This window comes from Erinaceus europaeus, chromosome 20 (assembly GCF_950295315.1).
Source record: "Erinaceus europaeus chromosome 20, mEriEur2.1, whole genome shotgun sequence".
In the NCBI taxonomy this organism is placed as follows: domain Eukaryota; kingdom Metazoa; phylum Chordata; class Mammalia; order Eulipotyphla; family Erinaceidae; genus Erinaceus; species Erinaceus europaeus.
In genome coordinates this window covers 40,990,710-41,004,062 of record NC_080181.1, presented here as the reverse complement: position 1 = coordinate 41,004,062, position 13,353 = coordinate 40,990,710, and the positions used below count along the sequence as shown (strand labels likewise).

General features: G+C 35.9%; 1 protein-coding gene across 5 annotated transcripts in view; it reads right to left on the bottom strand.

Moving 5' to 3' along the window:
- UBE3A (ubiquitin protein ligase E3A) overlaps positions 1 to 13,353 on the bottom strand; it is a 74,248-nt gene that overhangs the window by 15,331 nt on the left and 45,564 nt on the right. For all 5 annotated transcript variants that reach the window (XM_060179256.1, XM_060179257.1, XM_060179258.1 and 2 more), the window contains 2 exons: positions 8,886 to 9,181; positions 6,239 to 7,539 (listed from right to left, as the gene is read on the bottom strand). In XM_060179256.1, the coding sequence (XP_060035239.1) occupies positions 6,239 to 7,539; positions 8,886 to 9,181 (1,597 nt within the window). The remainder of the gene's footprint in view (positions 1 to 6,238; positions 7,540 to 8,885; positions 9,182 to 13,353) is intronic.

Genomic DNA, 13,353 nt, shown 5'->3' with positions numbered 1-13,353 from the left:
TTCAGGTGTCCTTGTTTGTAAGTCTTACTTTCACTGAAGTCAACTGACAACTAAGGCCAAGTTATAGCTTTATTCTTTATAAAAGGTCTGTCCATTCCCATCAATCTCCACTTTGTTCTCCCCACCTTCCGTGCCAATTTAATGTAGTATGTTCTATTATAAATGTAGACATATAAACTTGCCTATATTTGATCTTCATCTGTAATGTGAGCATAATACAGTAATAATATATGAGATTAATTTCCGTGCACAACAAAGTTTTATAATACTAGTTCTTGCTGTTACTAATTCCACTCTTCCTAAATTTTACTCCAGTTTGCCTGAAAACCTACAGACACAGGCATTAAAGAATAAAACTATTCCACTAAGGGCAATACACAGCATTTATGTACTGGGACATACTTTACACACACACACACACACACACACACACACACACACACCCTAATTCATTTAATCTTCACAATAACCCAATGCAATTGGCAATATGGATAGAGTCCTGATGGCAATAAGAGGTTTAACAACGTAATGAAGAGTAAATAGGAGACTCTAATCCAACAAGATCTTAGCTGCTATGCTATACCACTTTTTAATGACTACCAGTGTTTTTTTTTTTAATGAGGGGTTTTCATTTTATGCTTTTCTTCATCTTTTATATTTTAAAATAAGTATTTTCAGAAATAGTATTCCTCAAATATAAGTATGCAAAATTAGGTGGCAAATGAACTGTGTAAGTGGAAACTCCATTTTAGATTATCCTGACACATATCTACATGTATTTCTATACACTGTTCTTCCATGTACACATGAATAGCAGACCTTTAAAACATGGCACTGTTTTCCTGTGTTAGCAAACACATAAGATTTAGCAGTCATCATTCGGACAAAGGTCAGTATGGGTCAACATGGATTTTTATTAAAAAACAATTTTAACCCAAAATTCAAATAGAGAAGTAATTTAAGAGTTCTAAAGATATATCACTTATGTAATATATACATACCATGTAAAAATGAATTTTTTAAAAATATTTATTTTATTTATTTATTCCCTTTTGTTGCCCTTGTTGTTTTATTGTTGTAGTTATTGTTGTTGTCGTTGTTGGATAGGACAGAGAGAAATGGAGAGAGGAGGGGAAGACAGAGAGGAGGAGAGAAAGATAGACACCTGCAGACCTGCTTCACCGCCTGTGAAGCTACTCCCCTGCAGGTGGGGAGCCGGGGTTCAAACCGGGATCCTCATGCTGGTCCTTGTGCTTTGCGCCACCTTGCGCTTAACCTGCTGCGCTACAGCCCAACTCCCCCAAAAATGAATTTTTTAAATCAGAAGCTGTCTTGCATACAGTAGGATATATGGAAGTTGGAGGAATGTCAGTGAAATTCTGAAAAGAATTTGCATGTATTCTTGAATTAATTGAGTATACATATAGGGTTTCTATATATAGGTTTTCTTAAAGTATTTATTTTATGTACTTAAGAAAACTGGCAAAAGACAGATTGCTATGGACAAATAAGACTAGATGTAATGACATCTACTTCTTCCTTATGAGACTTACTAAGACCTGATTTCACCAATTTGCTGCCATATATGATTTTTTCGATTTCTGAACTTTTTAAAAACTTTTAATTTATTTATTTCCTTTTCTTGGCCCTTGCTGTTTTATTGTTGTAGTTATTGTTGTTGTTACTGATGTTGTCGTTCTTGGATAGGACAGAGAAATGGAGAGAGAAGGGGAAGACAGAGAGGCGAGAAAGATACACCTGAAGACTTGCTTCACCGCTTGTGAAGCAAATCCCCTGCAGGTGGGGAGCTGGGGGTTCGAACTGGGATCCTTACGTTGGTCCTTGTGCTTTGCACACATGTGCTTAACCCACTGCACTAGCCCCCAACTCCCTGATTTCTTAACTTTTAACTGGTCATGATGAAGAAATCCTAGAGATCATTTTCCTAAAAATTGACATGTTAGCAAAGCATTCCCAGAATATCTAGGTAGGATGGCATCTCAATATTAATATTTCCCAAGTTTATCATTCAAGAAGAAAAAATCCCAACTTAAAAAATATCTTAACAGTATTTGTAAAATTCTATACAGAGTTGAGAAAAATTCACTGAAAATTAAGGAAGTAGTGATATTTATATTAGACTTCTCATACTTAAGAATACAAAGAACTGTAAGAATGTTAAGCCACTACAACTAACTTAAACTCTATGACTAATTTCTTGCTAGTATTCACATTTAATCTACTGACTAGGCCTAGCTCTTTTGGATTGTCCGGATACATTTAATTTTTCAATTCCGTTGTAAACTGATTAAGGAAAGTGTTTTATTTCTTATAGAATTTAGATGTCTGGTATAAATTAAATCACATCTGCCTGTGAGGCCAGATGCCCTGAGTTCTACTTGAATTTCCAACACTGACTTTCTGCAAGTCACAATCACTTATCTACTCAGATTTTTTTTTTTTTTTTTTTAGGAAATACTGTTTCATGGGACTAGTTGTCTCAGGAGGTTCATTTCCATGTCTCTCTAAAGTGTGTTAGCACACTCTGCCCACCACTGAAGGAAGTGTCATGGTGTGAGGTAGCTAGGTATGTCACATGACATTGTTATTGTTGGTCTTTTTCAAATTGAAACTGTGGAGACAGATGATGGAAAGATGCCACGGCAGGAAGTGGCCTTCAACATGGTGAGAGGCAGGGGCATGGCAATGTGTGTGTGGGTGGGAGGTGGGGGGAGAGGGACATGACAAAGTTCCTAACCTTTCTCTTCAGTTAGTCTCATGTTTGCCAATATAGAAGGGTTTATGCTTCAATTTGTTTTTCCCCTTACTTTCTCCTCTTGCTATTTTATATAGCATGGCAGATTTATTTACCTCATGCTGGTACTGGGAATCTGTGCAAATCATCTCCATTCTCTCATTTTAATTATTACACAGTATTGATCTACTTCATTCCCATCATCAACTGGGCATGAAGATCCTCATTTCAATTAGGATAAATCACAAGTAAAAAATTACTGGCCACTATATTAAGTACAATACAGTGAGTGTACAAGATATAATTAACCATGTCCAGAGAAGCAGGGAGTGATCTTCTCAAAGCACAGTAGGTCAATTGATGATAATGTTGTGCAAAGTGTTTTCCAAATAAAAGTGACAGCTAGGTTAGATAAACAGTGCTGTTAAGAGTTCAGGGGATGTGGTCCAGGAGGTGGCGCAGTGGATGAAGCGTTGGATTCTCAGGCATGAGGTCCCAAGTTTGATCACCGGCAGCACATGTACCAGAGTGATATCTGGTTCTTTCTCTTTCTCCTCCTATCTTTCTCATAAACAAATAAATTCTTAAAAAAAAAAAAAAAAGTTCAGGGGAATGAAGTGGGTAAGTAAGTTAGAAAGGATATGGGGAAAACCTCTTGATAGCAGGGTTTCCTATGTGGCTGAAATCACACCTATTCTAGCGTATATTTTTTGGACATTCCTATCGAATTCTACAAAGGTATAGGGTTATTTCTTAAATGATCTGAAAATGTCTACTTATGGAAAGACAATATAAATTTTACCTAATTTTCACTGATTCTAACACTTTCTTTTGCTTTCACAAAAATGTATATATTTCAAAATATAGCTATGGCAGCATTGTTTATACTACTAGTAACAAAAAATGGTATGCTCTACAATCAGTGGTATCTTAGAAAAAAATATTCTCTGGTTATTAAAGACAATTCCTCTGAAGACTTCAGTTAGCAAGTAATTAGCTGATCTGGTTAAAATTATACAGTACATTAATGCAACAAACTTTTTTTCTTGTAGAAAAAAATCTATAATTACTCATTGGTGGTCTTTTCCCCTCTGAGCTAGACAGCTTTACAATTAGCAATTAAATATTAAGACCCTTGAGAAAACACTGTCTTATGTGTAGCCACTGTTTTCCGAGCCTGATCTACAAACTTCCTTTATACTCCACAATCTTAAAACTTAAATTTCATTATTAATATTGTTTGCCCCAAAGGTTTCCTTTCCTCTTCTCTTCCCAATCCTATTCTGTAGTTAAAAATGAGCAGTCCACAAGAAAGTGGTATATTACAGGTTTATTTTATTTGTAACTGTGATATAAAGACACTTCAAAAAATTGTTCAACATCCATCAGTACTCATTAGACATTCGGTCAGAAGATGATCTTAAAACTTTTTTTACTGTAAACTTTATATTCTTTGCTATAACATAATCATTATGTTAATAATATTGTTAAAACACTGGGGGGGTATTAAGTTCATTTCCAGTACTTATTTTAATGCTGATTTTTAAAAAAATAAATGGAGGAACAAGAGTAAAATCTTCTTTGTATGAACACTGAGAGCCCCTACTAGGAAGTTTCTGAATGAACATAATTCATCTTCATCTACTGTTTAGCTAAATCCCTCACACGATTTCTAAAGTAAACTACTTCTGCGGATTAGTAATATTACATTACAAACATTACTTTGTGAAACTTGATTTGTAATAAGTCAGATCATCTTTAGTTTTGGCATAAACAGAACTTGTCAAAAAAAAAGTTGTCTAAACCAAAACAGTTGCTTCCTTTCCCAGAGGATGACTTGAATAAGTTGTGTAAGACTATGTATACCTAAACTTTTATTGATTCTTCACCTTGCTTTACATGGGAAATGGGAGGAAAATAAAATGCGGTAGATTTTTGAGTAGGTAAGGAAAATAGATAATTTTTAAACTCAGATGAACCAATTTTATTAATTTTAAGAGTTAAGAATAAGAATGGGTTTCAACACAATAAACATGTGAATACTTCTAAAATAAGTATCTATTGATAATGATAATGAGACAATGAATAAGACTGAGATTAGAGCACTAGCTGTGGCATCAAGTGGTTTTGGTGACTGGTGCTGTGAACTTTATGGCCATCGGTCAAATCTAAGTGATATTTTAAAAGCCAGGAACAAATGAGGCACAAAATCTCTCTTTCAAATGTCTGAGATACCAAACAACTTTTCCTCTGTTTTAGCTTTAAGAATCCTCAGCTTTAGATAAAAATTCATTCTAAAACTAAAATCTATTTTGAAATATAAATTATTCCTAGTGTTACCCTTATTAATATAAAAAGTTGACTATATCTTAGTTTTAATTGACATTAAAGACCGTTAATTCTGCAATAAAGGACATTATGACAAGTGTGAGTTCTGGTAATTGATCTCTGTCCTCTGATCAGGTACCAAATCATTAACAGAGGGCACTAAAGTTCTTATTTTCTGTGGAGAGAAGGAATAATCAAAGGGCAAAATATCTGGAAAAACAAGAAGTTAAAGGGGGAATATACAGGCTTCCGTAATTCTTTCATTTCAATCTTCTTGATCTGGGTTAATGCTACATGGATCATTATTCACAAGATTACTGGAATAGGATCTATTTTCTTCTTTTTTTAAATTATAAGTTCTTTTTTATTTAATTTTTTTTTTAAAAATCTTTATTTGCTGGATAGAGACAGTCAGAAATTGAGAAGGAAGGGGGTGATAGAGAGGGAGAGAGACAGAGAGACACCTGTAGCACTGTTTCACCACTTGTGAACCTTTCCCCCTGCAGGTGGGGGCCAGGGGCTCGAACCTGGGTCCTTGCACACTGTAACATGTGCACTCAACCAGGTGCACCACCACCTGGCCCCGGCAGGATCTATTTTCTTAGATGTGCTAACCAACTCCAAGATCCAAGGTAGTTCCTATGCATATTTCAGAGTGAAGAAATTGTCACTATTTGACAGTACCAGACAGGAATACAACTCTAAATTTTCTATGATGGAATTGTGGGTCACTGCTTGTTATTTTATGGTGTGGCTTTACTATACCACTGCTCCTATTAGAATTTGATGTTCAGACTTAATGAGTTTCTCCATCTCCCCAATTGTTCCTGTGCTTTGGACCTCCGCCAGTATCTACTGCTCTCTCTAAATGGAGAAAAGCTGTCAATATTTTAAAGATAGATTATCTTCAAAGAGAGCAGCAGTCATTATACAAGACAACCAGTGTTTTGCAGAACACATTTATTAACTTAGGAGTGAGAAAAGTAGAATGCCTACACCTATAATTTTAAAAGCTCATGTGTTCCATGGTATAGAATACCTTAATCTTTTTCAGAATCTAAGATAAACTTTTGTTTTATGGTACTGAACTATACCACAGTCTCCATCACTAGATACTGGATCAAGTACTACTTTTTAAATAATAGCCCAACTTACCCGAACAAGTGCATCATCTATGATATGGTCACGTCTGACTTTGAGTCTCAAGTATGGATTCAACTGCTGTCCTTGAACCAAGCTGTAGAGAACGGTGATTCTTCGTTCACTGTACATTCGAATTCTATTGTCATAGTATAATCCCAAATTCTTTGTGACAGCATTCAATATGAAGGGACATGTCATAAAAGAGAATTTGTTCTCTGTTTCTACTTTGAAAAATGTATAATCTTTATCCATCTCTAGAACATCATTCAGTGGTTCGTTGATAAACTCTTCAAAAGGGATAAGTGGCTTTCGACAATCCAGAGTCTTAACACCAAGTTCAGTTTCCAATGGGTCTACTCGAGGACCTTTCTTGTTTCTTCTTTCTTCTCCCAATAGCTCCTGAAGTGTTAGTTCACTGGATTCGGGAATTGGCTCTTCATCATCTTCTTCGTTGTGATTTGTGTCCACTTCTCCTCCCACTACATTTGCATAGTAAACCATTTTCAAGCACTTTGAAGCAGCAACAATTGCATCATCATCATTCACTAGATTTCGACTGTTAAATTCATTGCTTATGACTTTGTAAGTGATAAGTTGCTGAAAAGTTTCCATCATTCTCCGAATCTGGTCTGCACTGTATTTAGACCACAGTCTAACCAGTTTCCCTTGGGCTGCAAGGGGTAGCTTACTCATTGCTTTGCAAAATAATGGCAAAGCCATTTCCAGATATTCAGGACTATGGAGATTTCTATTCTCCATTACAATAATGAATAAATTCAGATAATTAGGGTCTCGGGAGTATACGTTGTGGTATGTCAAGTCACATTCTACGTTAGGTGACAAATACACGAGTGCATTGAGAAAGGCAGTTTCTATTTTTTCATTAGAAAGCAATCTGGTGTACACCCTCCTGATGGCATCAATATCCACAGAAACATCATCAGGGCCTAGCTTTTGTATGTTGTTATCTCCCTGTGGACTATCATTTATCCTGGAGGAAGAGGCTTCGGAATCCTCCTCCATAGCGGCGGCGGCGGCAGCGGCGGTAGCGGTGGTAGCAACAGCGGCGGCAGCAGCAGCAGCAGCGGAACATGCAGCGTTTTCTTTTTCATCTTCATCTTTGTCTTCATCCTTTCCTTGAAGAGATTTCAGTTCTTCCTTGGTGTGTTGTTTGACCTTCCGAAAACTCTGTACTAATGCTTCAGCACTGGAAAAAATTCTTCCAATAACACGAATTAAGGGGGAAAAATCCTCTCTCTCTCTACATAATTCAAGAATTTCATATACTTTTTCTTCCGTTAGGTAAGTGACATCTAGAAAATTAGAGAGGGAGGGGGAGAACAGAATTCAGTAAGTGGATGCTGATTTTCACAAATTCTAATGCTAAGTGTACTAGCTAGCGACTTTGCACTTAAAGCATGCATGATTTACATACCTTTTAAAAAATGACTAATGTTTAGATTCAACTAAGTGTTAGGCTGTATTTGCCTCATTACCAGCCACAATTTCACCCAAACTTTTATATTTCCTCAGCAGTACACTAGTTTTAATGAGCTCATATCAGCTCAAACTCTCTTTATAATCACAGTATATATTAGCATGCTGCTTTCCTTGTAAACCTGAACAAAATATCATGCTAGTTCATTACCATATAACTCTTATAACCTTGCATTAGTAGAACTATTACTGTTTTTGAGGTTTTGTTATTGTTCCACTGATCTTCTGAAACCATGTATTCCTTCTATCTCTAACACATCTGTCGGACATACCCCATTACTTGTCACTACAAGGAAAAAGTTTGGAAACTAAACAATAGTATTCCAGTACTCATTTGTACTTGGGGGACTGTAGTAATAGTTCTGTCAATGATAAAGTTGGAAGTCTACTGGAAGACTTATGAAAGTTTGTTTTCACAATAAAGGAAACACTTAACAAGGTATATTTTGAGTAGAACTTTTAAAAGAATCTTAGTGATTTTTAGTATACATACAAAATGTTAAAATGATTTTTAAACTTCCAAAGTAGAAGCTGCACAAGCCTCTAAAACTTTAAAATGTTCCTTTGAAATTTATATTTTTCACTACATGTGAGTAAAAGCGTCATCTAAATGTGAAATAAAAATTTTAGTAACCCGAGTTAAGCCAATGTTTCTTAGAAGTCTTGGCCTTGAAACAATTCACCACATTTAAAGCAAATTAACTACACTCTTAAGTACAATATTTTATTTTAAACAATATCCTTCCTTAATAAATAACAGTAGTTTGTCACTTTCAATATTCACATATTCTATAAGAGAAAAAGCAAACGATAAACTTCTGTTAATGAGAACTGTATTGGTCAAACAATGGAACAGTGAAAGAGTTCCATGTCTCTCTCTTTAATGTACTTCCCCTCTAAAATTCTCCACTAGGGACCAAGGAAGTAGTTCAGTGATACAGTGGCTGTCTTGAACAGGTGAGCCTCTGATTTTGACTCTTGGTACCACAGAAAAGCAACAAGGAAAGAAAAGTAGAAACATCTTAGTCTTACTTTCTCCTGAAAATGTGAGGTGAAATAAACTGGGTGTGGGAGGCAGTTTGGGGGTAGAAAGAGACCAAGAGCTTATTCTCTGGAACCACATTTTTTTTTTTAAGTCTCAATGACAAAGAGAACAGCTTACCTTTAAAATCATCTCGAGCACCTTCCTTCTTCATTTTTATCTCAGAGCAGTTGTTAGAGGCACCTTTTGAGTTTTCAAGGTAAGCTGAGCTTGCTCCTTTCTTGGAGGGATGAGGATCACAGAGTTTTGCATTAATCTTATAAAGCTCGAGGGCTTTAATAGCTGCTGCATTGTTATCCATACGACGGAAACTTGGACAGGAAGCACAAAACTCATTCGTGCAGGCCTCATTTCCACAGCCCTCGGTTAACTGATGGTAGTAGCGTTCTATTAGATGCTTTGCAGCTGCTCGCTTCCTGTAGCAAACATTCAAACAATAAGCACAGTGATTAGTATGGCTCCCAGATCAGCAGTGAGGCAAGCTGAGTTAGTCAAGCAGTGATAATAAACTTCTACATTAAAATCAAAGATCTAGGGACCAGGAAGTGGTACATCCAGTAGAGTTCATGTGTTAAACATTAAACATACGCTAGGACTTGGGTTTAAGAGCCCAGAGTGTTGTCCTGTTTGGGGCAGGGGAGCTTTATAAGCAATGGAGCAGTGTTACAGGTATCTCCCATGCTCTTTCTCCCTCTTTATTTCTACCCCCTGCCCACAAAGGTGACTGGGAATGGTAAAGGTACACAGGCACTAAGCCCCAACAGTAACAATAACCCAAGTGACAAAAAAAAAATGGGGTAAACTGTAGGATATAGAGATCCACTATTTAGTAAAATTTTCAACTAATAGAATATTTGATATTTCCTGAAATACTATGTATGAAAAACTTAACAATGCTTATGAAAATCATTGGTTTAATAGCATGTGATAAGGCTCCCTCAGTTAAAAAAAAAAAAAGTAATGAATGTGCCCAAGTTGTTTGTACAACTACTGGAAATCCAAAATTTAAAGTAACACTGAGAAAATAAGAGTCTGTTAAACGTGTCAATATAGCTTTCTTTTATATTTTGTCAACAGTTTGTAAATAATGATTCATATAATCACTATCCTTTCCACTACCTAAAAAAGAAGGATTTTTAAGTATCTAACATGAAAAAATTTAAACGGATTCATATATGTTCCAAGATTGCATTATACTCAAAGAAAGTAGCTCACATGACCTGAAAAGTCTGATTAGACGTCATTACCATGTAGTAAGAACATGGAATATTTTAAGTCTTATAAGGTAAAGTTTTGGCTATTTAATTTCCTAAACATAATGTATTATTAGAAATAATCTATCAATAAGAAATTCAATTGCATCATTTACCTTGGATTTGTGGTCTCAAATCAGCATATGTACTAATGAAAACTGGAACCCTTCAAAAACCATAGTAAGACTTAACTAATTTAATTCTCAAAATTAATTTTATTTTGCTAATGGGCAGGGTCAAAGTATTAGAGTTTACATTTTGTTAATAATGAGAAACATCTTATTAATCACAGGAAAATGAATGATTATAAGAAAATAATAAGCAAGTAGTACCGGTCACACTCCTAAGTGTTGTAAAGCTATCGAAGTAAGTGATGAGTAAATTTAAATGTATTCAGTTCATTCTGGTGCTACTTCTATTTTTCAAAGGTTTCATGCAAATGTAGCACTTATTTCATGCAAATAGTGAAAAAAATACAATGAAAACAACATACGTAATGACACGAACAAGATTTAAAAGACAAGCTTTCATTATATTTAGCTATAAATAACTTCTATTTTGAAACTAAGATTATTCGGGATATATCATTATGCAAAATATTAATGTGGCAATATAAAGAAAGAGAAAATGAATGTAAAAGAATATATGAATGCAATTATTGAGATGTCTTTTTTTAAATAGGTGCATTTGCCAATATATAATTTTGAAGGAAAAGTTAACTTGAAATGCAAAACAATTCAAAAAAAGAGAAAGAAAAATTAGACTACATAAAGACCTTATCCTATGCTGTTTATTCTTGAGTAAATAATGGGAAATTGAGTAGTGGAGATAAGCTTAGCCTATCAGCACACCAGACTTTCATGCTTGAAGCCGCAGAGGTGATAGGTTCAATGCCTAGCACCACTCTTATACCAGAACTGAGTGGTATTCTGATCCTCCCCTGCTCTTAAAAATAAATAAAATTAAAAATGGGGTTGGGGTCAGGACAGCTGGGAGTGTGTCTGCTTTGCCATGTATACAACCCATGTCTGAGACTGGCCCCCAGCACACTGGGAGGAGCTTCGGTTCTGTGGTATCTTTCCTCCTCTTCCACTTTTTTTTTCTTTTGGAAAAAGTGGGCCTGCAGTGCTAAGATCCCAGTTATCATCATCACAACACTATAGATCAACTCTATTTCTCTCAAAGTACTACAGTTTTTCTAGTGAGAATATACATAGACAGGACGATTCTGGAGGCAAAGTATTCAAAGAATGAGAGATGTGGCTAAGAAATAGCTTATCTGGTAGAGAATAGGATTTGCATGTCTGAGATTCCCACCCTGACATCACTTGTATCTGAGTGGTGCTGGGGCTTCTCTCTCTCTCTCCCTCCCTCTCTCCTTTTTTAAATTAAAAAAAATTTTTTTTAATATATTAACTTATTTTCCTTTTTGTTGCCCTTGCTGGTTTTTATTGTTGTTGTAGTTAATGATATCGTCGTTGTTAGGACAGAGAGAAATGGAGAGGGGAAGACAGGGGGAGAGAAAGACAAGACGCTTGCAGACCTGCTTCACAGCCTGTGAAGTGACTCCCCTGCAGGTGGGGGAGCCAGAGGCTTGAACCAGAATCCTTACACTGCATGGGCTTAACCTGCAGCACTACCTTGTGATTCCCTGGGGCTTCTCTCTTAAGAGACACTATCTCATATGAAACAAGTAAGTATTTAAAATATATGAATAAGAAAATAAACATGAATGAGAGAACCCACTTGTAGAAAATAAGGAGAGTTTTGCTAAAGTGTATTGCTTTCTGTGAAATCTGACCTAGAAAAGGACAAATAACTGGCTAGTCCAAGAGCAGGAAATAAATTACACTGACAATGCTTCACACATTGAGATAAGATTACAAAGACCAAACTTGTGCAAGTAACAGTTTTCCTCATACATCATTAACTGACAAATGTCACTTATAAAGTATTAATAGTATGTGTAGGCCAAAATCATTTTTATTTCAAAATAAGATTTGGCCTCAAAAAAAAAAGTCAGTTACATACACAGTGCAAAATAGGACAACCCCCCCCAAAAACAAACAAACAAACAAACAAAAAAAAAACAAACAGAGTTTAATTAAGTGACAGCTCTGTCTCTACACAACTCTGAGCAAGTATTTTCTGGGCTTTAATTTCTCATCTCCTGAATTCCTTTCAGCTCTAAATTTTGGTGATTCTTTAGAACAGGGAGATAAGTAAGCAACCAGCCAACTGCTAATTGCCTAATAGTATTCAGACATATGGTTAAGTACTCTTGACAGGTCATCTCATTTGAACCCTATTATTATCTTCAGTCCACAATTAAAGGAGAAGATAGAATTGAGAGTCAAATCACCTAATCAAGACCACACAAAAAAAGTGCAATTCAGAAACACAGGGGTCTTCTGGATTCAAGTTTACAAAAGGTGAATTGTTTCGAAATAATAAATCACATTAGTAGCACTAAAATTTTTCAAGTAGGGAACCCCCCCACCACCACAAACTGGAGGACTGGGGTTCAAGCCCCCTGTCTCCACTTACTGGAGTTTCTCTTCTCTCTCCCTATCTCTCTCTGCCTCACCTTACCTTCCATCAAAAGAAAACTGAAAATAAGAAATGTCTTTAAAGAGTGGTGGAGTCATTATTTATGCATTGAGCTCCAGTGATAACCCAGTAGTTAAAAAATAAAACAAACAAAAAAACCCCACAATACTATACATAATTCACATCCTGGCTCTGCCACTTACTAACCATGTGACCTTGAGTAAGTTACTTAAGCTTTCTGTGTCTCAACTTCTTCATCTTTAAAATGATGCTATACATGAGAAATATCATATCTGTGAGGGAGAAAACGAGTTAAGATTAAGTGTTTAGAACACTGCTTGGCACATTGCAAAAAGCTTCACGTAAGTGTTATCCACTATTATTACTACTACCTTCACAGTCTGTACAATAGAGTAATCCTTACTCTACTGATGCTCAGAGCAATATAACAAGTCACACCTTTAGCATTAGATATGGACCCATGTCTGACTCCAAACCTTTTGGTTTATATGAGATGTAATGCTGGGAAGGACTGATCAGGCCTCTTTTTTTAACCTGCTTCCTGCTCTAAGACTTAGAGCACTGCTACACTGCTAAGACAGGACTGAAAGGAGGTGGTACTGGAAATTCCAGTCTATCAGGATGATCGTTCATATTATGCATTTTTCTTCTTTCCTCACTCCTTGAATTATCTGCATGCTATCTCTAGTCCCACCTAATTTAAAGCATATGAAAGGTCTATAAACTGGAAATCTATAGACAGACGACTCTTGGCAAGAAATGTC